The 23,874-nt window shown below is 37.8% G+C and overlaps 6 protein-coding genes and 1 pseudogene across 6 annotated transcripts in view; 4 read left to right on the forward strand and 3 right to left on the reverse strand.

The window, feature by feature from the left end:
* Positions 1–6,817, reverse strand: part of dnah6 (dynein, axonemal, heavy chain 6) — a 66,912-nt gene extending 60,095 nt beyond the window's left edge. Inside the window, 13 exon segments of the mRNA XM_042485368.1 lie at positions 101–221; positions 303–392; positions 564–671; positions 754–855; positions 1,353–1,539; positions 2,141–2,207; positions 2,292–2,394; positions 2,506–2,640; positions 2,793–3,143; positions 3,525–3,791; positions 3,964–4,040; positions 4,771–4,858; positions 6,769–6,817. Coding sequence (XP_042341302.1) covers positions 101–221; positions 303–392; positions 564–671; positions 754–855; positions 1,353–1,539; positions 2,141–2,207; positions 2,292–2,394; positions 2,506–2,640; positions 2,793–3,143; positions 3,525–3,791; positions 3,964–4,040; positions 4,771–4,840 — 1,678 coding nt within the window. The 5' untranslated portion in view covers positions 4,841–4,858; positions 6,769–6,817.
* Positions 6,818–9,519: 2,702 nt separating this feature from the next.
* LOC121942498 (histone H4-like) lies at positions 9,520–9,899 on the forward strand. The gene has a single exon (XM_042485717.1). It carries the CDS (start codon positions 9,520–9,522, stop codon positions 9,829–9,831), a length of 312 nt encoding a protein of 103 aa, XP_042341651.1. The 3' UTR covers positions 9,832–9,899.
* Positions 9,900–11,225: 1,326 nt separating this feature from the next.
* Positions 11,226–11,974, forward strand: LOC121942539 (histone H2B 1/2-like). Its single transcript, XM_042485774.1, has one exon. The coding sequence runs from the start codon at positions 11,251–11,253 to the stop codon at positions 11,623–11,625; it is 375 nt and encodes a 124-aa protein (XP_042341708.1). The 5' UTR covers positions 11,226–11,250; the 3' UTR covers positions 11,626–11,974.
* A 3,441-nt stretch (positions 11,975–15,415) lies between these two features.
* On the forward strand, positions 15,416–16,144 carry LOC121942398 (histone H1-like). Its single transcript, XM_042485594.1, has one exon. It carries the CDS (start codon positions 15,452–15,454, stop codon positions 16,043–16,045), a length of 594 nt encoding a protein of 197 aa, XP_042341528.1. The 5' UTR covers positions 15,416–15,451; the 3' UTR covers positions 16,046–16,144.
* A 2,835-nt stretch (positions 16,145–18,979) lies between these two features.
* Positions 18,980–19,619, forward strand: LOC121941869 (histone H3-like). The gene has a single exon (XM_042484788.1). The coding sequence runs from the start codon at positions 18,983–18,985 to the stop codon at positions 19,391–19,393; it is 411 nt and encodes a 136-aa protein (XP_042340722.1). The 5' UTR covers positions 18,980–18,982; the 3' UTR covers positions 19,394–19,619.
* Positions 19,620–21,203: 1,584 nt separating this feature from the next.
* Positions 21,204–21,878, reverse strand: LOC121941861 (annotated as a pseudogene).
* Positions 21,879–22,646: 768 nt separating this feature from the next.
* Positions 22,647–23,650, reverse strand: LOC121942562 (histone H2B 1/2-like). Its single transcript, XM_042485808.1, has one exon. It carries the CDS (start codon positions 23,634–23,636, stop codon positions 23,259–23,261), a length of 378 nt encoding a protein of 125 aa, XP_042341742.1. The 5' UTR covers positions 23,637–23,650; the 3' UTR covers positions 22,647–23,258.
* Positions 23,651–23,874: the final 224 nt, after the last annotated feature.

Consider the following 23,874-nt stretch of genomic DNA (forward strand, 5'->3'; position numbering starts at 1 on the left):
GCTTAATGAATGCTTTTCAGTTGTTCTTTTAAAACCACTATTCTCACTATATCTCTGAACTGCTCTGTGTTGTAAGTGACATTTATGTAGAGTACATCACCATGATCCTTTTGCTGCAATGAATCCAAATCCAGGCTGTCATTCTCTTTGTAGAATAGCCGAAAATGCTCAAATGTCTTTGCGTAAACTCTTGCTGCATCAAAGGCAAACTGGAGTGATTCCTGAGGAGAAAAACAAGAGAGGCCCATACAAACACAGTGCTGTACAGACAAAGCACAAACCAATGCAAATTAAAAACTGACCTTTATGTCTTGGATGGTGCTTTGAATGTGGCCATCATTCTCTAAGATGGACTCCAAACAGGGGCCATCCTCATATTTTTCTGTCGCCTTCTAAAAGTTTATAAACGCACACAAAAACACAGATACAAACTAAATCAGTAAAATCTAACTGCACCATTTGTTTTTGACATATGGACATCAATAACATTTAAAACAGCTAAATTATCCTGAATATACACATCAGGGCTGTCAGGTTGAGGTGGTTAGTTGTTTTTTTGCTACCTCGCAGTCTCCAGGCTCTGTCACTGAATCAAAGTCGGGATCTGCCGTAAGTGTTTTGACTGACATCACCGTTTTCTCAATGCTCCCAATGATCTCTGCAACAGTCTCCTGTAGGAATCAACAAAGAGTAAACTGTAGATAGGAAAGAAATGGGTAATAAATTAAGACTGTAATAATTTGGAAAACTAACCTGAAAGTTTTCTTCAGAGGGTTTGTAGGTCAAAGCATTTGGCTCCAGTATGAGCTCAGAGATGAACATAGGTTGGAAACGGGGAGTTTCTGACTCAACAGACTGTGAAATAAAACACACCAATCAAAACCAAAACTGAGTACTGGTCTGAGTCTGCTTGTAACTAAAATTGGTGTGTATGGTATTGCTGTTTATGTGTGGTGGTAGCTGTCAACAGGGGGGCTGGATAATTGATTTGTCAATTCATTCAGAGCTAATCTGATCAGATCAGATTGATGGATGAAAAGAGCAGCTGCTGTGACTGAATGCAAACTTTAAGACCCAGCAAAATGAATGGTTAAGGTTCTCTTGCAAAATGCCTGGCATTCTGCTGCTCCATTCTGTGCCCAGAGTGCACTCTGCACTCCAAGAGGTGTAATGCATAACCGAACAGTATCTGCATTTCAACAACACTCCTTATGAATGGTACAGCTTAAAAAAAAAATCTATTTGTGGCAACACATGTTTTTATCATCTTGAGCTACCACAAATAAATGACTTTGTAGGAAATCCTGATGTTAATAGTGTAATATCGTAATAATGTTGAAACAACGCCTTACCTGCTTGTCAACCTCTTCTTCCGGAGGGTCAGTGGCAGCCTCAGGGCGCTGGCTCCAGCTCTGAATAATGTCGTGGCTGGGCGTTCGACGTACATGCTCATGAAGTGCTGACAGTAGTTTTGCCACAGCGCTCGCCATCAACGTGTGCAAGGTGTTGACAACCAAATAGTCAACAAGACGGATGAAGCTGGTGAGATGACAGACAAAGAAGAGTCAGACTGTTTTTAAGTTATAAAAAGTGCTGATTAAAGCAGTCACAGGCCTCTTTCACAGCAAGCTTTGAGTTTTTGTTTGCACCTGGTGCCAATATGTGTTTTAGTGATCCAAACACAACTGGACAGCTGAGACATATCATGCTTACACCTGTGTCTATCATGTGTCTCCAGCAGACCACTCAGATTTAATGGACAATTTAGTGGACTACATATACACATAAATTTCATTTTTTACACCTGTTTTCTCCGACTATGACATGTTAAACTGTCATCTGTAGTTTAAAAAAGCAGGCACGTCTGATACACAAACCCGCAATGTTAAAATGCCCAACTTTACAGCAAAAATCAACATGTTTACAACCTGGGACAAAAAAGACCTTTTTGTCCCTAAAGATAATTTTCCTTTTCATGCAACAGTATTGGGGGTATTTTTTTATATCCATCCATTGACGTTTTACCTGTGTTCACCGACTATGACAATGTCTGCAATGTAAAAAGTAGGCATGCCTCGACACAAATAGGGACAGAAAGCAAATAAAATTTAAAGGAAACAAATACAAGAAAATTACCCACCGGATGAGGTGTCGAGAGTTTTCAGTTTTGTTGATCTGTATAAGAGTTCCCTTATCATTTTTATCATCTGAGAAAAACAAACAATACTATTAACCTTTACACATTCTGATACATGCATTCCACTTTCTCCATATGGTCCGTGTGCACACACCTAGGACGTTAGAGTTGGACTGAGATGCCCACAAGTAGCTGTGACACGCACTAACAGTCACCTCCTTCACCAGGTCTTGAAACTTCTCCAAGTCAGCCACCACCTGACAATAATGAACAAACGAGGGCAATGCATGAGGCGCACAACATGTACAAAATGCATGGACATACACTTAAAACACGGGGTCCAAATTTGTGTTGATATGCAATTGCACCTCTTGCAGTTGTTTGAACTGGATGTCCTGGAACTCCCTGAGTGTGTGCGTGCCTTTTTTTTCCATGTGACACAGGCCCTTGTCGCTGATTTGGTGACACATTTTCCTGATGTCGATCAGTGCAGGACCTAGAGACTGTGTGACATAAACAAATGTTAAAAACAACATAATATCCACACCAATCACAATAATTTTAAATTCTAAATCTCAAATAAAATATGTCTCAGTGAGCATATTTCAAGTGAGAGAGAAAATCCAGCCCTTAGTTTATACACACAGTTACATACCTGACTGACAATAAACAAATGCTTTTGGAGGGACTCCCTGGCCAAATGAATCTTCAAGGCGCGAACTTTGGTACGCCACACATAGAAGGGTTTCCACATTTTGAAGAGGGCAAAGAAGGGGATGTGGACCAGCTTGCTGTGGTAGTAATGCTCATCACGGCGCTCTGGGTCTATAAAGTCAGACTCATCCTCATACGCTGACAAGACACCTCCATGGCTCATCAAATAGTCCTCCTTCCTTTGCTTATAGGTTTTAACTTTGGATGGAGCATCCAGCAGTCTCTTGGCACCACTCTTAATGGAAAATGGTTGTTTGGGAGGACTTGGGTTTAACATTGCATTCTGGGACACCTGAGGAGTGGTGAAGAGTCACAGTCAGTGATAAATTTCCTCCTGCATATACCTCATTTAAAAATGATAAACAATAAACCCCCTTTCTTTAGAGGTTATTGAGACTGGCAAGTGAGCCTTTTTTGCCACAGTTTAACGTCGTCTTGAGTTTCAGCTTCAGATACTTTTGAGGTACGTGTCCATCATGCACTGTGAGCATCTTTTAAAGAAGCATTTAACTGCTGGGAAGATGGCCTTTTAATAAAACTAGGCCATTGATGCAGTAGAGAGACACAAATACTTCTGAAATTGATGCTACGTGACCAAAGATAAAAGAGAAAAAGGACACTAGTGCTTATACGGAGGTACCTTTCCCACAGTTCATTTACACATATTACCCACATTGTTTTTACACAAAGTTGGATGAAAATCAGCAAAGTATCCCTTTAAGCAATGTTTATTCTCTTCTCAAACATGTCTGTCACTGACCTTGGTCCCGGATTGCAGAGGAGGTAGGTGGACAGACCATTGTTCACGCCGCCTGTGTGGCAGTTCTGTTTGTTGAGACGAAGGCAACTGAGTGTCCCAGCCGGGAAAATACATCCGCTCACGGGTTTTTAAGTGGCTGAGGCTGGGCTGTTTCCGTCTTACACGTCTCTTCAGCACAGCCTACATAAAGGCGAAGAAACGGACATTTACAAAAGACCCATGTCTACATACTGTAATTACTTTTTGACTAAGACAAGGATCAATTATATTAATATTACTGGAAATACTAAATTGGGTGTACAGTAGATGGTAATATGTTGACACAGTTTGATCTTAGTTTGCCAAGTCTCACCTGTGTGTCTTGAACAGGGACTGGAATCCTTGGTAGGATGGAGGCGCTCTGGAGGTCAGGGAGCTTGTGCAGCCGCTCTGCAAACATATGACAGGTGGATTTTAAGTTTAACTAACATTTAATTAAAGAGATGAATAACCGAGGCTTGTTGGTAATTTTATACACTAAAATACGTGAGCCATAACTAACAAAGTTAAATAATACCAAAAATAACTGCTGGAAGGTAACTTAGTAAAGTGTCTGAGTACATGTTTGGCAATTTTGCATAATTTTGCATCCCAACATGCAAAAAGAAAAAAAAAAAAAAAAAAAACATTTTCTTCACAAATTCAAGGTAACATGACATGACAAATTGTTTTAAAAATAGTCATTTTGTGGGGAAGGAAATTAGGTTATCTTAACATATTAATTCTTCACTTATTGTAAGGCAGAGATATAAAACAATATTCTAAAACGGGCCATTCTGCTTGATGGATCCAGACCTTTGAATCTGCCGGGTCCAGTTGACTGATTCTGTCTGAGGTCAGGCAACCATTCTGTATAATGAGTACTTTAATTTTTGGTCACTTTAAGTATATTTCCATGCCAATACTTATGTATTTTTCACATTTTATTCTGACTTAAGGACTTGAACATGTTATTTATTTTATACTATTACTACTTTCACTGAAGTAAAACAGGTTACTCTCACATTTTATCATATATATATATATATATATATATATATATTATATATATATATATATATATATATATATATATATATATATATATATATATATATATATATATATCAGCCGGGCTCACCTCTGGGCTCATTTTCCCTTCTTTGACCAGGGCAGCTCAGCAGAGGGGTCCTCGGGGACGCAGAGGCCATGGCAAATATCCTCACAGGCTATGGGACAGTGGAGGGACAGCATGACAGAGGAGTTAGTTGTGGTAAAGTAATAATGTCAACTAGAGTATGTTTTATCAAAAAAAAAAAAAAATTGTATCGATTCAACATTACACATCTAACTTTACAAGCAGTCAAATTTTACGAACCCTTAGCTCAAATTGTGACCCCAGAGTGTTTCCTTTTTTTTTTTTAAATGTATTTATATAATTTTATTTAAATCATTCAATGTCTTTGTACAACACTGGCTTGCACAACAAAATACAGCTGTAATAGGAATTATACACTGGAAACGTTTAAATACAGTATAAATAGCAAGCTAAAGGATTTAATTTTCAAGATAATGCATTCATTTCATCCTGTAAAGCTTGTGTTGGAATAATTCAAGCTGAATACTGGTGATAAAATTTTTGTGGACTGGAAAAAGAGTATTTCTCACTTATTTGTTCAATGTATATATAACAATGTTTTGGATGGATGTTGCCAACTTTCTAGAATAGAAACTTAAGATAAATGTTGAAGTGTGCTTGATGTAATGCTAAACTTCATGAAGATGACATTGAAAATAAGAACTTGTCTATCATACGTTTCATTAGTTTTTGTAAAATTGCATATTGACAAAAAAAATGGTCACAAACTAAACCGACTTTCCTGCATCTTGTTAATGAATTCCAGCAATAAAGCACAATACCATTAATTTTAAGAACACTTAAGGTATTAAGACATTTAAGTTGTTAAACAATGATATGATACATGTAAAACAAAAAAAAAAATATTATATTTGTTTGTTTGTTTTTTGCTTTGCTTTGCAATTTTTGTCTCTTATTTTGTTTTTGGTTTGTTTGTTTGTTTGTTTGTCTATCTATCTGCATGTATTTCTGTAAATTAACTTGTGTACAAAAGAAAGTTGGGAAAAAAATGGGCGAACTTATGTCCACCATCTTCGACTACACCAAAGGTGCATTCCATTTAACATTACATGAGAAAAATTAACATGTCAAGTCTTAAATAGGTATTGTAAAGATACATTTTAGTAGTAAAATGTAAAGCCTGTGTTGGAATGATTCCAGCCGAGTATTGATAATAAATGTGTTTTATCATGGACTGGAAAAGGAGAGTATTTATCAATTATTTTTCCATATACACTCTACTATACTATACTTATATCATTTGAATAAAATTATACAAAATACACATCATACAACATTTTTTAATGTTTGGAAAATTCCATAATGATAAGGAAAAATAGTCAGAAACTAAACCAACATTCCTAAACTTTATTGGGCTATTGAATTTCAGCAATGTAGTACAATATTACCGAATGCTGAGAACAAAAAAAGCTGTTCAGACAATTAAGTTATTAGGAAATTAAAATCTAATGCATTTAACATAAACCCTGGAATTATGAAATGTGAATGCAATTATTGTTTGTTTCTTTGCTTTTTAGTTTATTATTTTTATTTATTTAGTCTATGTATCTGTAGGTATTTCTAAAAATTAAATTATGTTCAGTAAAGAAAGTGGGGTAGCATTTTAAACAAATATATTTAAAGACCAGAGTTGACCAAAGAGCTGCACAATAGCATTAAACACAATATATATATATATATATATAGAGCGCAAAAAGCTATAGAGACACAACACAATACAACAATAACCTCATAAACGCCATGCACAAATTAGTGAGTAAAGAAAAAAGTGTGAAGTTTAGAATATAAAACATAAAATCTTATACCCAAAGGCTTAGCACACTTGCTAGCCATCGGCCGTTAACTACGGCGTTAACTAGCTAGCTAGGCAGTGTTACTTTAACACTGAATTCAAACGGTAACGTCAAGTTGTCAACTTTGTTTGTTAACTTCGTCTAAGTGAGGAAGCCCTAGCGTCGAGAGACATTAAAACAAACCTACCTTACGAAATATTACACCACGAGTTATCCTTGATATAGTTTAAGGATAGCTAAATTTAGCTTTGTAAAACTGTGAGTGACAACAGAGCCCCGGTATGTTTGCTAACTGCAAAATGTTGCTGACCGTACGCGAGGTTTACATTTGCTAGGATGTCGAAGGCATGACCCGCCTTACTCTACCTCTGATTGGCTTATCTGAAATTCCTTCCCCAATCCTAACCAATCGTACTCCTCTCCCAAATTGAGGCAACGACTACTAGCCAATGAGAAGGAGGATCATACCTTCGCCATCCTAGGCGGAAAAAAGGCACCTACAGCTGAAGTTTACCGTCTCCTAGCAACAGTATTTTCTCCCGGCATGCAATGCAGTCAAACAAGTCGCTGGTTTCTATGGTTTCACTCGCCCCAGTTTGTTTGTTTAATCTCACCCTGTCAGTTTAACAGATGAAAAAAGTTTCTTTAAGAGCCAAAGTATTGGATTTCCTTTTAACTATGTTCCTTTATAAAGACAAACAACTAATAATAATAACAATAATAATAACAATAACAATAACAATAATGATAATAATAATTATTATTATTGTTATTGTTATTGTTGTTATTATTATTATTATTATTATTATTATTATTATTATTATTATTATTATTATTATTATTATTATTATTATTATTATTAATGGCTGCATTACTGGACCTATAGCACAGTGGCAGCCCCTGTGCTCTGGATCAACCTTAGCTGTTTTCCTTTGCTGCTACACTAACATAGTCAACTGTTAAAACAAAGAAAAATAAAATAAAATAAAAATAAATTTTTAGAAAGTATAACTGATAAAAAAAAAAAAGCCAATATTAAATCAAATCTCTCATTTAAAAGTATATGAAAACATTTGAGTTGAGAAATAGAAAATGCAGCACCAGAACCTTGATTCATATTTGAACTTCTGTGTGCTATGTGTGTAAACGGCTCATCCCCAGGTCATCAAATACTGATGCTTTGTCATGCCTCTCGGCCAGTGGTGTAGTGCTAGTTGGTGAGGTGGGTGTACTACTACTTAAGTAGATAGGTAGGTTACCAAGGAAGGAGGAAGCTACTCTACAATGTATTACAATGGCTTTCCAATTGATAGGTAAGTAGGAACCCAATTATCTTCCAAACACACAAAAAATAGTGTGAGAGTGGATTTCTACTTTAAATGCACTCTCATCATTAGCTTTTTTTTTGTTTTTGTTTTGTTTTGTTTTTTATTAAGATACTTAATTATGTATTTTCTGTCTATTCCAGCGGACAAAGAATATGAACAAAATATCTTTAGCCAAATAAAAATGACAAGAAATGGTCTAAACAAGACCTTTTTCAACAAAAAAAAAAACCCAGAAACTGAATGGTAAGTTCAAATCAGGGATTAAAGTAATGCTTTACAACACACTGCATATATATTTTTTATTGTACTTACCGATGTTAATATTCTATGAACTTCATCAATAAGAGGCATTAATAATTAGACAATCTGATCAGTATAAAAAATTCCCCCATTCATTTTCTGGTGACACTCTGATTAGATTATATTCACTGTCCTTTCCAATGGACAAATCATTTTGAAAAACATCCTGAGTAAAAGCTATAAATCTATAATATGATATTTTGACATTTAAAAAGTAACATAGCATCTGATATTAACTTTACGCAGCGTAAAAAATAAATTGTGTACTTTCACAATGATTTTTAGACTGAAACATGCCTCATTACTTCACAGTGGGGCATGGTTGTTAAAAATGTAATTCATGTATATAGTTATGTATTCTTCCTTTTTATACATTTATGCAGTGTATTGTTGTGTTTCACATGTGTAAGAGCTAATATTACTCATTTGTGTGTGATCCTTCAGCTCTTATGGTGGTTTGGAGTGTGATTTGAAGAAAGTGTTTGGGCATCGTTATATGGAAAATGGTAACGGTGAAAGAAAATAAAAACCTTTTGAAACCATCACTACGCTCATCCATTGTCTGGCCTGGGGTTTGCTACACTGAGTCTTAACCCTTTTTGAAACCTGAGCAACTTGGCTTGATTTCTTTCATAAACATGGAAAGAAGGCAAGGAGCAACTTGACAAAGATGACCCCAAATGTAATAAATTAAATTAGCAAAACAAAACAAAAACATAACAAAAAATAGGGGAGTCTGAGAGTATAAACAGTAAAATCGCAAATAAAAATAATAATTTAAAAATGCTGCATTTGTTCCCCTTACCTAATTTAAAGAATTATAATCCTTAGAAAAATACTTTCTTGATATTTTTCCCTAGTAATTTGATGATTTCCTGTCTCTCTTTTAAGCTAATTTTCTAATCATTTTATCACCTTTTATTTATTTTTTTCTGCAGTACGCCAAGTTGATAATTGCCTTTATCTCCATGTTTTTTGAGAAAAAAAAAAAAAAAAAAACAACCTAATTTGCTTTTGTTTAGAAAGTTTAAATGCTTTTGAGAGGCGCCTGAACGCAGGACATGAAAACTGAAGTCGATGCAGGTTTCAAAGGGTTAAGACAGGAGACAAGCTGTCTCTGATTCATGCTGTAGTTCATCAGCAGGTGGCGCTGATGCACCAAAATGTTCATTATCAAGTCAAACATCTGGAAAAACCAGCGAGGAGGAAGAACAGGCTTCCGGTGTCTTCTATCACGTCCGCAGACGACAAATAATGAACCGGGGATCCGGTGACGGTTTCATTCAGCGTTCAAAGTCTGATCTGCGAAAATGAGTGGAAGAGGTAAAGGCGGGAAAGGACTCGGCAAAGGAGGCGCGAAGCGTCACCGCAAAGTTCTCCGCGACAACATCCAGGGGATCACCAAACCGGCCATCCGCCGCCTGGCTCGCCGCGGCGGTGTGAAGCGTATCTCCGGTCTGATCTACGAGGAGACCCGCGGAGTGCTCAAGGTGTTCTTGGAGAACGTGATCCGTGATGCTGTCACCTACACCGAGCACGCGAAGAGGAAGACCGTGACCGCCATGGATGTGGTGTATGCTCTGAAGAGGCAGGGTCGCACTCTGTACGGGTTTGGATGTTAAATGGTTTTCTTCTGATAATCAAAAATCAAAAATCAAAGGTCCTTTTAAGGGCCGCCCACCTTTTACCTGAAAGAGCAGGCTTTCTTCCGTTGTTAAAAAGTTATGTATCTAATGTTGTGTTAAAATTGATAATGTGTATTTAGGTGCTAGAAAACTTCAGAAGGCAAAATACTAGAACATCTAATCAACAACATTGTAACATTTCACACCTGATTTAAACACATTGTAGTAAATGCATTAATACATATTCAATAATGTATGAACAAGAATCCCACTCCTTTAGCCAAAAGTGTTTGTTTTTTTTTTTTTTCACAAGTGTGCAAGGAGTAAATGTACTGTATTCAACTGAGTTGGCACCACACTAATATTTTGATAATGTTTCACACATTTTCTATATATTTTTTTTAATAAACTTTTTAATTTTTAATCACTTGTACTGTTACTTTGCTGCTTGTCCTGAACACCCAAAGCTGCTGTAACAATGCAAATGTCCCCACTGTGGGACTAGAAAAGAATATATCTTAAAAATCATTCATTTAAAAAGGTATTTTATAGAATCACTACAGTAACTTAATTTTTTTTTTTTTTTTAGCTATATATTGATGCTTACTTACTTTACTTCTTTCAGGTTACTTAAATAAGACCTGCTTTGTGAATGTTGCCACATGTTTGATGCTGATTTTGTTAGATGTAAATGAAATGTTAAATGCATTTAACTGATGGAAGTTAAAATGCATGTTAATGTGTTTTAATGACCAGACTGGAGCCACTTTAGTCCCTTTGTAAAGGAATTAAGCACTCAATGTTTGTTGTTGGTTTATGTTGATTTTTTTCACTTTTCTTTCTTCTGTGCACAAACTGTATCAACTGACTGAATCAGGTTTGGAAATACAAAAACCTGCTTAATACATGGGGAAATGGACACTAACATACATATTAATGCATATTATTTGATGATACAGTGTGAGTTTTACGAGATTGATATTATTCAGCTTCCGATCACTCTTGGTAAATTTCATGTCCACAAACCGAAGCGGTCTGATTCCAAACCAAGCGTGTTTTAAGCTTCTTTTTTGTTTGTTTTTTGCTGCTCACAAGCAGTATGGCACTTTACCAGAAGATGTGGAGACCAAAAAACGTGACAGACTCACAGTATTTTAGAGGAAGTAGTCTACATTCAAAAACTATGAAATGACTTAATATGAATAGACACTAAACGCCTCGGGCATATTTCTCTCTGTGACCGTTGTTGTATGTCTCTTTGAAATTAATAAAGTTTTCCTACGGAGAAAAAAGACAACGCCTCATGAACAGCTCAGCCAATCACAGGAGGGAGGCCACACATGCTGATCTGCATGAAAGTGGTATAAATACAGCTGCTCGCATGAGTACAGTCATCGTTTGATAACAAGAGGAAACATGGTTGAACAGTCGAAAGCTGCTCCGAAGAAAGGCGCCAAGAAGGCAGTCATCAAGGCTACTGGCAAGACCGGTACCAAGAGGAGAAGGCCTAGGAAGGAGAGCTATGCCATCTACGTGTACAAGGTGCTGAAGCAGGTCCACCCCGACACCGGGATCTCGTCCAAAGCCATGGGCATCATGAACTCCTTCGTGAGCGACATCTTTGAGCGCATCGCCGGTGAGGCTTCCCGGCTGGCCCACTACAACAAGCGCTCCACCATCACCTCCAGGGAGATCCAGACCGCCGTGCGCCTCCTGCTCCCCGGTGAGCTGGCCAAGCACGCCGTGTCCGAGGGCACCAAGGCCGTCACCAAGTACACCAGCTCCAAGTAAACGAGTAGACGTTTACTAACCCAAAGGCTCTTTTAAGAGCCACCCACTTCCCCTGAGAGCACTTTTTCTCAATGCTTAATTGCCTTAAATGTGTCACCTCCTTTTTTGCACAGCCAGACCTAATTTGTGACTTATGGTAACTGCATCTGTTAAAACAAATCCACATACCATCAGTGCACCATGTTATAAAAATGCAGTTTTTATATATCAACAGAAGAATTTGAAAGGTTCTGTGTTTTCCTTTGATTGTAATGAGGTAAATTAACTGTCAAAACTGTTTCTGGACATCTTATTACTATTAACTTAATTCTCTGCATATTAATTATAATAAATCTTAATAACAAACAATTGGAAATGGGTGCTTTCATATGTTTCATTTTAGGAAAGAAACACAAAGGTACAAATATAAAACATAAAAATATACTGCTACCAAATTGACACCTACATACATTAAGTGTGCTAACTGATAATAAATACAGTGTGTAAAACAATCTAAAAATGCATTTCATGACACAATATAGGTGATAATGCAAAATGTTAAATGTATATTTCCCTCAGTTCAGATTAATAATTGCAGTCAGTGTGTGAATGCAACTATGCATATTTCAGAACTGTATTCAATCGCAGTACTTTTTCTGTTACATCACAGAGGCAAATATTGTACTTTTACTCTTCTATTAGACTTTATGCATCAGATTCAGAATAATGCAAAATATCCATTGACGAAAACTATGATATAACATAGAATAAGCTATTGAGCAGCATGTAAGAAGTTGAAACCAGTTCCACCCTTTCCAGCTGCAATGTGCATCACTAATCATAATATATATATTTATAACAATATCATAACAATGAAATGTATATAATTCTGAACAGGGTCATTCTGTTATATGGGTACTTCTACTCTTGGTTAGTATATTTTGTTGCAATTAGATCTGTAGTTTAGTAAAATGCAGGACTTTTACTGGTAACAAAGCATCTCCTGTTGACACAAAACATGTATCAACTAATAAATCATTATTTATGATAACTTAAGCTACCTAGTTGTATGTAATTGTAACACCCTCCAATAGATGCAACATTAAAGTGAATACATTAATGCATCACTAGTTAGGCTATTATAAAAGTACAAATACCCTCCTCCGTATAAAAATAATAAAATATATTTTATTTTGTTATAAGCCATTCTGCAGAATAAGTACACTTACATTAATAGATGCTTTATGTATTAATTAATGCAAATACTTTCGCACTTTTAGGATACTTAATTGAGATTCCAAATGCAGGACTTATTCTGTAGGCCTACTAGTCAGTGGTGTCTTGTACTGTACTTAGGTACAATACTCTTCCACTCTTTTACATCTTAGAGGCAAATATTTTTATCTCATTATGTTATTCATTTGTTATTGGAGAAATTCAGAATAATACAAAACATGAATCTACTAAAAATTATGATGTATTATGAATTAAGATACCCAGCAGTTTAAAAAATAGTTGACCTCCTGCAGCTGAATATGTCTTCCGTCACTGCCCCCACCCCTCCTACCAGCCCTAAGACGAAACCAGGGCACACTCTTAAAAAAATGGATTTTTACATAAAGGCTATATTTTTCATCAAGCTGCTACAGGTCTTTCTACCTGCCCAAAAGTGCTGCAGTAAACACAAATATAGTAAAATAATAACTACTTTGCAGCCATTATGAATAGCTTACTCTGAGGCCAACATACATTTACAATGTGGTGAATAGTAGTATGAATAATTTGGCAATCTGGAAACATAAGATCACTGTAATCAAAGTGTTTTAAGTGAAATATGTAGAATTTATATTATAAACGTGATGTTACTGTATCTGAGAGGCTATTATTACATCTAAGGAGAAGAGCAGTGTGACCCATTTTAGTAATTAAGGATATTACACTGGATAATTGGGTCATTTGTAGACACAGGCTTATTGTTACTTGTTTGTATATTTTGAACCTTACTGTGAGCTAGTTCTTGTATTTATTAGCTAGATTATTTTCATTGTTAAATCTGATACTATACTTTATATTAGCTATATATTGCCTGTCCATACAAGTCCTCACTGCATGATTTATATCTGCACTCCTCCAACTTTGTATTGCAACAGCTGCACAGCAATTTTTCTGAGAATAAATCTTTATCTTATCTTATAATGAATGTACTTTGATTCCCTGAGTTATTTTGCACTACTGTACTTTGTAATACAGAACACCTAGAGGTTAGAAGAAGTGTGCACACTTCACCACACATGTAGTGAACCCTATTAACTCCTTCCGAGTGGTTTTCATTATCAGCTTCAGCTGATAGAGGTCATTTTTAATACAATTTTTTGATTACAGGTCTTCATCCAGAGCTTCTTAACTTTTCAAGGAAGGCCCAAATTGAATTACACAAAGACACAAAAAAGAAAAGAAAAACAAAAATGCAGAATAAGTGTAACACTGTAGCATGGCACTCACTTAAGAAGTTATTTTTTAATACCTATACTCTGCAGTTAATTTATGAAACAGTGTTACTGTACTGAGATACATTTAAAGGGATTTCCAGTGCTTCCACTAGAAGCTGTTATTTACTGTCAATGTGTTTATGGACAGAGAAAGTAACAAAAACACAGAAAAGATTCACTAAACTTGACATTGTGACCAGTGGTAGAATAATTATTCAGATCTTTCACTTAAGTAAAATTAGAAACACTGCAGTGTAAAAATACTCTCTTACAAGTGAAAGTTCTGCATTTAAAATCTCACCTATAAGTGCAAAAGTAGTAGTATAAAATATACTTAAGTACATAAACCAAAGTATAAGCACGTATTTTACAGAATTCTATAATTTGCATTGTTAGAATTAATGATGCGTCGCTATCTTCATTAAATGTTGCAGCTGAAAGAGGTGAAGCATGGTTTCAACTACTCTATACACTGCTGGGTATTTTCATTCATAATATATAATAATATATTAATAGAAATAAAGTGGACGTACGTATAATTATCAAAGTAAAATAATTTATTTTACAAAGTGGCCCATTTCAGAGATGTATATGTTGTGTAGTTGACTGAGAATTAGTGATGCGCTCTTGATGTAAATGTTGCAGCTGCAGGAGGTGGAGCTGGTTTCAACTACTTTATACACTGCGGGGTTAATGAACAACGTTTGATACAAACGAGTTGTAGCGACTGTGGAAAACAATGTTGCAGTGTTTTTATATCAAAAGTCGTCCTCGGAATAAAAGAGGAAATGATCACAGCAACAGTGAGCAGCTCTAGTGGGAAGCCTGGCGCTATACGCCCTGAGGTCACAAGCAGTGTGTTTGCTGCCACCAGAATAACTGTATTTATTGCAAACTGATTATCAACAGGTGGTTGTTTTTACTTTTAGTAACTGCAAAAGCATTTACGTCAGCTGGAAAACTGCTTTTGGTGGAGTTTTGACGCATTTTTAATCATTTAAGGAGACAAATAAGTCGCGAAAGCCGCTGTGCAGTGCTGGCTGCGGCGGTGAACAGGTGAGCTTTCGAGACTCCACAGACAAAATGCAGAGAGCATCAGAGCTGTTGGTGACTTTAATATGAGGAGACACATGCCTGCTATCGGCCCCTGCACTCTCAGGCGTCTGCACTTCTCCCACATTTAGTTTGGGGTGTTTTAGTAGCGAAGAGAAAACACAAGTGGAGCAGCACTGCAGGCTGCACCTCTGAGTCACAGCCGGGCTGAGTCTCCACGGTTCTCATGCTGTGTTTAAGTGCAGCCTCCTGCTGTGAACGCCTCACCACTGTACTCATCTACAGAGCAAAACTTCCAGCACACGATGGCAGAGGAAGCACCAGCACCGGCGGCAGCAGCACCCGCTGCCACTCAGGAGAAGAAACCAAAGAGGAAGGTCAAAAAGGCGAAGAGCTCTGGGTTAAGCGTGAGGGAGCTCATCATCAAGTGCGTGGCTGAATCCAATGAGCGGGGCGGTGTGTCTGTGGCCAGCATCAAGAAAAAACTGGCTGCTGGAGGATATGATGTGGAGAAGAACAACAGCCGTATCAACACCGCCATTAAGGCGCTTGTAGCGAAAGAGGTTCTGGTCCAGACCAAGGGCACCGGGGCATCCGGCTCCTTCAAGATCAACAAGAAGACGTCAGAAGTAAAGCCCAAGAAGAAGCCCGTGAAGAAACCTGCAGCTGCGAAGAAGCCCGCAGTTAAGGCAGGCAAGACATCCGTGACGCCTAAAAAACCCAAGAAGCTAGTAGCCGCCAAGAAGTCTCCAGCGAAAGCTAAAAAATCGGCACCGGCTAAGAAAAAGGCCAAGATCCAGAAGAAAGCGGGCAAGAAGACCCCAGCTGCAAAGAAACCCGCCGCGTCAAAGAAGGTTTCCAAGGCCAAAAACAAGAAGGCAGCACCCAAAAAGAAGTGAGCTGCCACTAACTCACCGAATCTGAACAAAAGGCTCTTTTAAGAGCCACCCACATCATATTCTGAGTCCATATTCCTTATTATTATTATTATTATTATTATTATTATTATGTTCTCTATAGTTTTTAGCACACACTTAAGGAAGCAGGAAATCTTCTTTGACGGGGCGGGTATTAATATAAGGTGTGTAAAACACATTATGTTAAAGTGAAAATTACAAAAGTTAAAAAAAATATTATCAGGTTATTATCATAGCAGATTTGGTCTGTTGGTTTGATTTGTTTCTAAAAACACAGGTAAATACAGTGAGCAACTTAAAAAAAAAAAAGCAAACTTGGGGAAAAAAACAGGACATGATCTGATAGTAAGCACTGGGGATATATATATATATATATATATAAATATATATATATATTCAAATGTTGCTAAGAGGGTTAAAAATATATATATTTTTTTTGCTATTTATTTGTCATTTTCCTTATTCTTCTGTCCTTCTCATAATCATCTTGTAACTTTCTATTAAGTTCTTGATAGTTTTTATTTTTTAAGTTGTCCATCACTGTCTTGCCATGTTTTTGCAAGAAATCGGGCCAATTTGCTCAGGTTTCAAAGGGTTAAAGAGGAGGAACTGTACAGTAAATAATATAAAACATACAAGAATAAAAGAAAAAAAAACAGTTAATTAAAGCTGCAAGCCGCGATGAACGGGCCCTCGCACCTCTACACACGTCGGGGCACTGGCACGACTCTGAGGCGGTCATTCATTTTAGGGAAAGTCAGTTTTTGCACGTGGAGAGTTTGGACTCTTGAGTGAGCTGGTTGACACGGTGTAGTACTTCCTGTCGCCACTAGGTGGGACAGGAGGACACCGAATTTCTGCTTCATTTCGGTGTATGTCATTTCTAGACCAAACCCTGTAAATTTACTGATGATAAATAATAATAATAATAATAATAATAATAATAATAATAATAATAATAATAAATAATAATAATAATAATTCATTTGATTTCTATAGGGCCTTCACGACTGCCTGTGGCCCTAATAATAATAATAATAATAATAATAATAAATAATAATAGTAACAATTTAATTTATGGCACACTTTTTAAGATGTACATTACAAAGGTCTTTAGGAAGGCAGCAAATTCAGTTTTTAAAAGAAAACATAAATAAAACAGTTACAAAAACAAAAAACGTTGTCTGCATTAAAGCCAGTACCGTGAGGATGTGCTTGTAGTCGTCCATCATCTGAACATTGTAGTTTGATCACAGCAGACCTCGTCAATAACACCAGCCATCTCATCATCACAGAGCCGAGGAAAGGTCCCTCTGAGAAGTTCCCAAAATGCTGTCCCAGTTTCTTAGTGTTTCCTTCTGAAGCACACACATGCACAAGCAAATAAATAAACTCTCACACACACATACACACACACAGTAGACTATATTGTCACATAATGTACATTTGCTATTTGCTATCACTAGAATTCATGACCCTACTGTGATCCGGGCTTAAGACCTTAATGTCCTCATCATAGAAACACACCTAATTGTAATGACAAACCAGCAGTTTGGGGATATTGGTCATCAACTGTTGAGTATTGGTTGAGGAATATTTTCTTTTTAATGCACAAATGGATTTTGTCTTAATTAATTTATTTTAATTGGGGTACGTTCTTGGATCTGTGCATCAAAGACAGAGCACTGTAAAATCTGACAAGTTGATCTGACTTCAAATGATAATGGAAATCATTTGTCTTGAAAAAGAAAAGTAAATATAACTATTAATCTTATTTTCCATTTACTTTGTTAAATTTTTTTAAATTCTGGCAGTATTTTCATATTTGTTGTTGCAATTTAAAAAATGACCAGCGTTCTTGTTTTGTCCAAGTATTAGCAATATCAGTTAACCAAGTAAGTCTGACTTGGAGATTTAGCCAATGAAGTTAGAGATCTGCAAGATCTGTTTTCTCAACATGTTTATAACTATACAGATATGATTGATTAGTTTTCAACTGGCTAAATAGAGATACATTACAACAATAAGTACAAAATGTCGAGACTGATTTAATCAAAATTGTCATTCATGAGTTATAATGTCTTCACAATATTAAGTAGCCTACATTTAATTAATTTAATTATGTCATTTTTAATGGGCAACAGCTTAATAAAATGAAACAATTTAAATAAACTTAACAGAAACATTAAGATCAAGCTATATTTACAGTCCATTTGGTGGATTTCTTTTTAAATGTAAAGGTTCTTGTCAGATTTTAGTGTGGGAGCATAGCTCTGTATCAGAAGTGTGTGTGGCTCGTTTCAGCTTACTTAAACTTTGTTATTTTCTCGGTTTTCTTGGGCAGCAGCACAGCCTGGACAGCGTTGGTCACTCCTGTTGTCCTCTTGTTGTTGCAGGCAGTGCATAGCAAAAGATCAGTGTCATTAGGTAACATAGCTAATAATGATATGAAATAATCACAATATACTACAAGAACTAAATCAATAGCAGTTTGATTTGATTTGCATGACACCTACTGAGGTAGGCTTTTGGGATGCAATGCAAGCTTCAACCGGTAGATTCAAATGTAGAGCGAACAGGTTACGAAACGCTTCAAATCAACGGTTTAAAAGTACTGAAACGTTTCAAAGTTTCAAATTTGCCATTTCTACCTGTCAGACCAACCTGAGGAGAGGCTGCAGAGGGCGGTACGATTTAAATTTTGGCGCCAGGTTTGCAAAAAAACAAATGTATCCAATAAGCAGCCGACTTTTTGACAGTAGGCGGTTTTGAAAACCAGGAAGAGCCGGTTCACCAATCAAGAGCCGGAGCTTTGAAACAGTGTCATCATTTTTTACATCCGGTCTTACAGTTTAAGGAGAGCGCGTTTTCTTCACACCTTATTATTTGCTCTTCAGAGGAGAAAAAGAAGAAAAAGCCATGGCAAGAACCAAGCAGACCGCTCGTAAATCCACCGGAGGCAAAGCTCCCAGGAAGCAGCTGGCCACCAAGGCTGCCCGTAAGAGCGCCCCGGCCACCGGCGGCGTCAAGAAGCCTCACCGCTACAGGCCCGGTACCGTGGCTCTCAGAGAGATCCGCCGCTACCAGAAATCCACCGAGCTGCTCATCCGCAAGCTGCCCTTCCAGCGCCTGGTCCGTGAAATCGCTCAGGATTTCAAGACCGACCTGCGCTTCCAGAGCTCCGCTGTCATGGCTCTGCAGGAGTCCAGCGAGGCTTACCTGGTCGGACTCTTCGAGGACACCAACCTGTGCGCCATCCACGCCAAGAGGGTCACCATCATGCCCAAAGACATCCAGCTGGCCCGACGCATCCGCGGAGAGAGAGCTTAAACTGCCGGCTGATCCGCATCACACACGCACACACACACACACACACACACACACACACGCACACACACGCACACAACGGCTCTTTTTAGAGCCACCAAAGTCTTCATCTAAAGGCTCTCTCCAACAATTCACAAACACGTTTCATTATCAGCGATAATATTTGGAAACAAACGCGTTCTCTTCCTCCTACAGCCCAAATAATTCACATTTGCATTTCTTATATTTTTTTTTAGGCCTTTTCTTTTTTTTAAAAGATGACAATAAGACCCTGCAGCCTCTCCTGAGCCCTTTCTAACACTTTGAAAACTGAGCAAAATGGCATTAAATCTTTCAATAACCTTTGAGTAAAAGGCAATAAATCGCTTAAACATTTTGCAAATTAAAAAAAAAAAAGAACAGAAAAAAACGTACTAGAAAGTAGAAGGAAAATAACTAGACAAATATGAAGTCATGTGCTTGAAACTTTCTATGAGAACCTGTAAACTACGCTTAATTAAAAATATAATGGGGCATGCTGGCAAGTTGAAGTTGGCCCTCTGCATCATTTTTTAGTAATAATCCAAATGTCTTTACCCTTAATATTATTCTAAACGGCTTTAGACGCAACATTTTATAATCAGAAATTAAGAAGAAACAAAGGATGGATGACCCTCATGCACAGTGACACCAAATCAGATTTTTCCAGGTGCCTTTTGCAATTTGGAAAAAAAGAAATATCTTTCAGGTTTCATTGTTTGATAACCAACATTATTCACCCCAAAACAATCGTGTATGCGTGTGTGTGTGTGTGTGTGTGTGTGTGAGTGTGTGTGTGTGTGTGTGTGTGTGTGTGTGTGTGTGTGTGTGTGTGTGTGTGTGTGTGTGTGTGTGTGTGTGTGTGTGTGAGAGAGAGAGAGAGAGAGAGAGAGAGTGTGCAAACGTGTCCACTTCTCGGTTTGAAATGCTGTTGCGTGTTTTATTGCATTCTAGACACTTAACCTCTCTAATGTGCCATTATCTTCCGCATTGAGTTTTTCTTTGTTTAAATGTAAAGATTTTTGCAATCTGTTCCATGCATTTTTATATGCTGTCCACTGGGTGTCAGTTTTTCATTTTGAAAACAGTTTCTCAGTTTTGAAAATGTAATCTCAGTGCAATTTTGCATTACTGGGGGAGCAGAGGTTCAGAAGTAAATGTCCAGAGGGCGATTAATGCGCCATGTTGTCTTCTTTAGGATAAATTAAATGTCGGCAAACGATATCTTCAACCTATCATCTGTTCATCTGCATCCATGACACCCAGAGCAAATCATATAAATTATAAAATAAAATAAAAAAACGGTTTCAGTTTGCAGAGGTACTTGGAAAATTAGGTTTTGAGTCACTGTAATTGAGGGAGAGTCTACATCCTGTATTTGTTATTTTCCTCTCTGTGCAAACCTTTCAAATAACAATGAGTTTATTACTCCTAGTGAGAGGTGATGCTTTTGGTTCAGCACATTTTATTTTGTTGGGATTAGCAATTAAGCTGAACACCAACATTTGATGAGTAAATTTATAGGGGGAAACATCACCTAAATAATAATTTTAGTAAAGGTCTGAAGCTATTTGGAAATTTCATAAATTTGGATTACATTGAAAGATGATGCAGAAAGTAGCCGACATTTTCAGGAAGAGTCCCACTTCACTAGCTTTCACTATATTTTAAAACATTCACAAAATTTTTATGATTCAAAAGATTTATTCAGGCCTTTTTATTTTTTCTTTTAATTCAAATGCACAGGTACTATCCTGTGCTTTGGCTTATGAAAAGAGTGTTAGAAGGGCTCAGGAGAGGCTGCAGGGTCTTATTGTCATCTTTTAAAAAAAAAAAAAGGCCTAAAAAAAATATAAGACATGCAAATGTGAATTATTTGGGCTGTAGGAGGAGAGAAACGCGTTTGTTTCCAAATATTATCGCTGATAATGAAACGTGTTTGTGAATTGTTGGAGAGAGCCTTTAGATGAAGACTTTGGTGGCTCTAAAAAGAGCCGTTGTGTGCGTGTGTGTGTGTGTGTGTGTGCGTGTGTGTGATGCGGATCAGCCGGCAGTTTAAGCTCTCTCTCCGCGGATGCGTCGGGCCAGCTGGATGTCTTTGGGCATGATGGTGACCCTCTTGGCGTGGATGGCGCACAGGTTGGTGTCCTCGAAGAGTCCGACCAGGTAAGCCTCGCTGGACTCCTGCAGAGCCATGACAGCGGAGCTCTGGAAGCGCAGGTCGGTCTTGAAATCCTGAGCGATTTCACGGACCAGGCGCTGGAAGGGCAGCTTGCGGATGAGCAGCTCGGTGGATTTCTGGTAGCGGCGGATCTCTCTGAGAGCCACGGTACCGGGCCTGTAGCGGTGAGGCTTCTTGACGCCGCCCGGTGGCCGGGGCGCTCTTACGGGCAGCCTTGGTGGCCAGCTGCTTCCTGGGAGCTTTGCCTCCGGTGGATTTACGAGCGGTCTGCTTGGTTCTTGCCATGGCTTTTTCTTCTCCCTTCTCTGAAGAGCAAATAATGAAGTGAGGAGAAAACGCGCTCTTCTTAAACTGTAAGACCGGATGTAAAAGGGTGTTGCTGCGTCAGAGCTCCGGCTCCTGATTGGAGGAGCGGCTCTTCCTCGCGCTCAGCACCGTCTAGAGGAGCGAGTCAAGTCAGCTGCTTATTTGATGAAAATAATATTCAAACTAGCAGCCAAAAGTCAGGGCGGGCCACAACCTGTCTTGATTTCTGGTAAGAGAAAATTTAAAAAAGCAGTGATAGAAATTACCCAAATATAAGCATGGAACCAATAAAAAGCACAAGAACAGTTCGTTAAAATTGTTTATTAATAAATATTAAGAATTATATAGCCTAGACGAACTCAAAGATGCTATAAATAAAATGCAAAAAGGAAATATGAACACAAAAAAGAATACTAAAGACGCTTATGTGAAACAGAATAAACACAAGGGAATAAAATACAAATGCAAAAGAGGGTATTTAAAGTGGATCCTAGTTTTATTTACTGTATCATAGTAATCGAAAGAATCCGCAAAAATCGTGCAACAAAGTGAAATAATTCAATATAACAACTCGTTTTATGGTCAGATATACATTTCAGTCATTACACAGTGGACGACAAAATACAAGTACAGCAATCTGTAATCTGTGCCATATACCTGTGCTTTTTGATATTTTACATACAAAATTAAACAAGCATATAATACATACATAATTCATATTTTCCTAAAAAAAAAACACATTTTCCCAGACAAAACAAATCTTTTATTGTATATCTGAACTCGTTTTTATGCAATTAACCAGTCTTTATAAAACAAATCACTGACATAATCAAACTGTCAGATTAATGCTACACAGTAAAAAAAAAAAAAAAAAAACGAAAGACAGCTCATTATATCACCAAACAGAAGTACTCAAGCCTTATGCAAGTATAAAAACACTCTTTTCAATGGGCCCATATCATAATTACATATTGTTGGATTATAATGTGTTTCATGACACGGTTGTATACTGAAATGGTCACTCTAACAGAGCCCGTAAGTGTACAGAAAGCAACAGAGTAAGAGTAGTAAATAACATGTACTTAGAACATGAGATATTTCATACTTTAAGGAGCTGAACAAAGTCTTGATTTAACATTTATAAAACAAAGATTTTTATACTTTCAATAATTTATGAATTATGTTTGGGCCTGGTTGTACCGGTGAGTCTCTTGACATGCAGATGTCAGTTTTTAAGCTCAGTAAACAACTCAAACGCAGTGAAAAAAAACTCGTCTGACAGTTGCATAATCAGAAAAAAGTGCTCTCAGGGGAAGTGGGTGGCTCTTAAAAGAGCCTTTGGGTTTGTAAACGTCAACTTGTTTACTTGGAGCTGGTGTACTTGGTGACGGCCTTGGTGCCCTCGGACACAGCGTGCTTGGCCAGCTCACCAGGGAGCAGGAGGCGCACGGCGGTCTGGATCTCCCTGGAGGAGATGGTGGAGCGCTTGTTGTAATGAGCCAGCCGGGAAGCCTCACCGGCGATGCGCTCAAAGATGTCGCTCACGAAGGAGTTCATGATGCCCATGGCTTTGGAAGAGATCCCGGTGTCAGGGTGGACCTGCTTCAGGACCTTGTACACGTAGATCGCATAGCTCTCCCTCCTGGGCCTCTTTCTCCTCCTGCTGCTCTTTCCGCCGGTGTTTTTCACGGCTTTCTTGGATCCCTTCTTCGGGGCGGTTTTTGTTGTTGGATCAGGCATGATCTTCTCTTTTCAGTAACTCGCAAATGATACCTCTATCAGCGCGAGCGACTGTACTTATACAAGCTTCATGCAAAAGACACTGTGCAGTCCCCCTCCTGTGATTGGTTCAGCTGCTCACGAGAGCTGTTCACCACTCATGAGTTGTTTCCTTTTTACTTCCACGTTGCAAACACACTGCAGACACGTGCATGACACGCGCGCGCACACACGAAACTTAGAGTTGTACAGAACACAC

The sequence above is a fragment of the Plectropomus leopardus genome, chromosome 4, assembly GCF_008729295.1.
Source record: "Plectropomus leopardus isolate mb chromosome 4, YSFRI_Pleo_2.0, whole genome shotgun sequence".
Taxonomy (NCBI): domain Eukaryota; kingdom Metazoa; phylum Chordata; class Actinopteri; order Perciformes; family Serranidae; genus Plectropomus; species Plectropomus leopardus.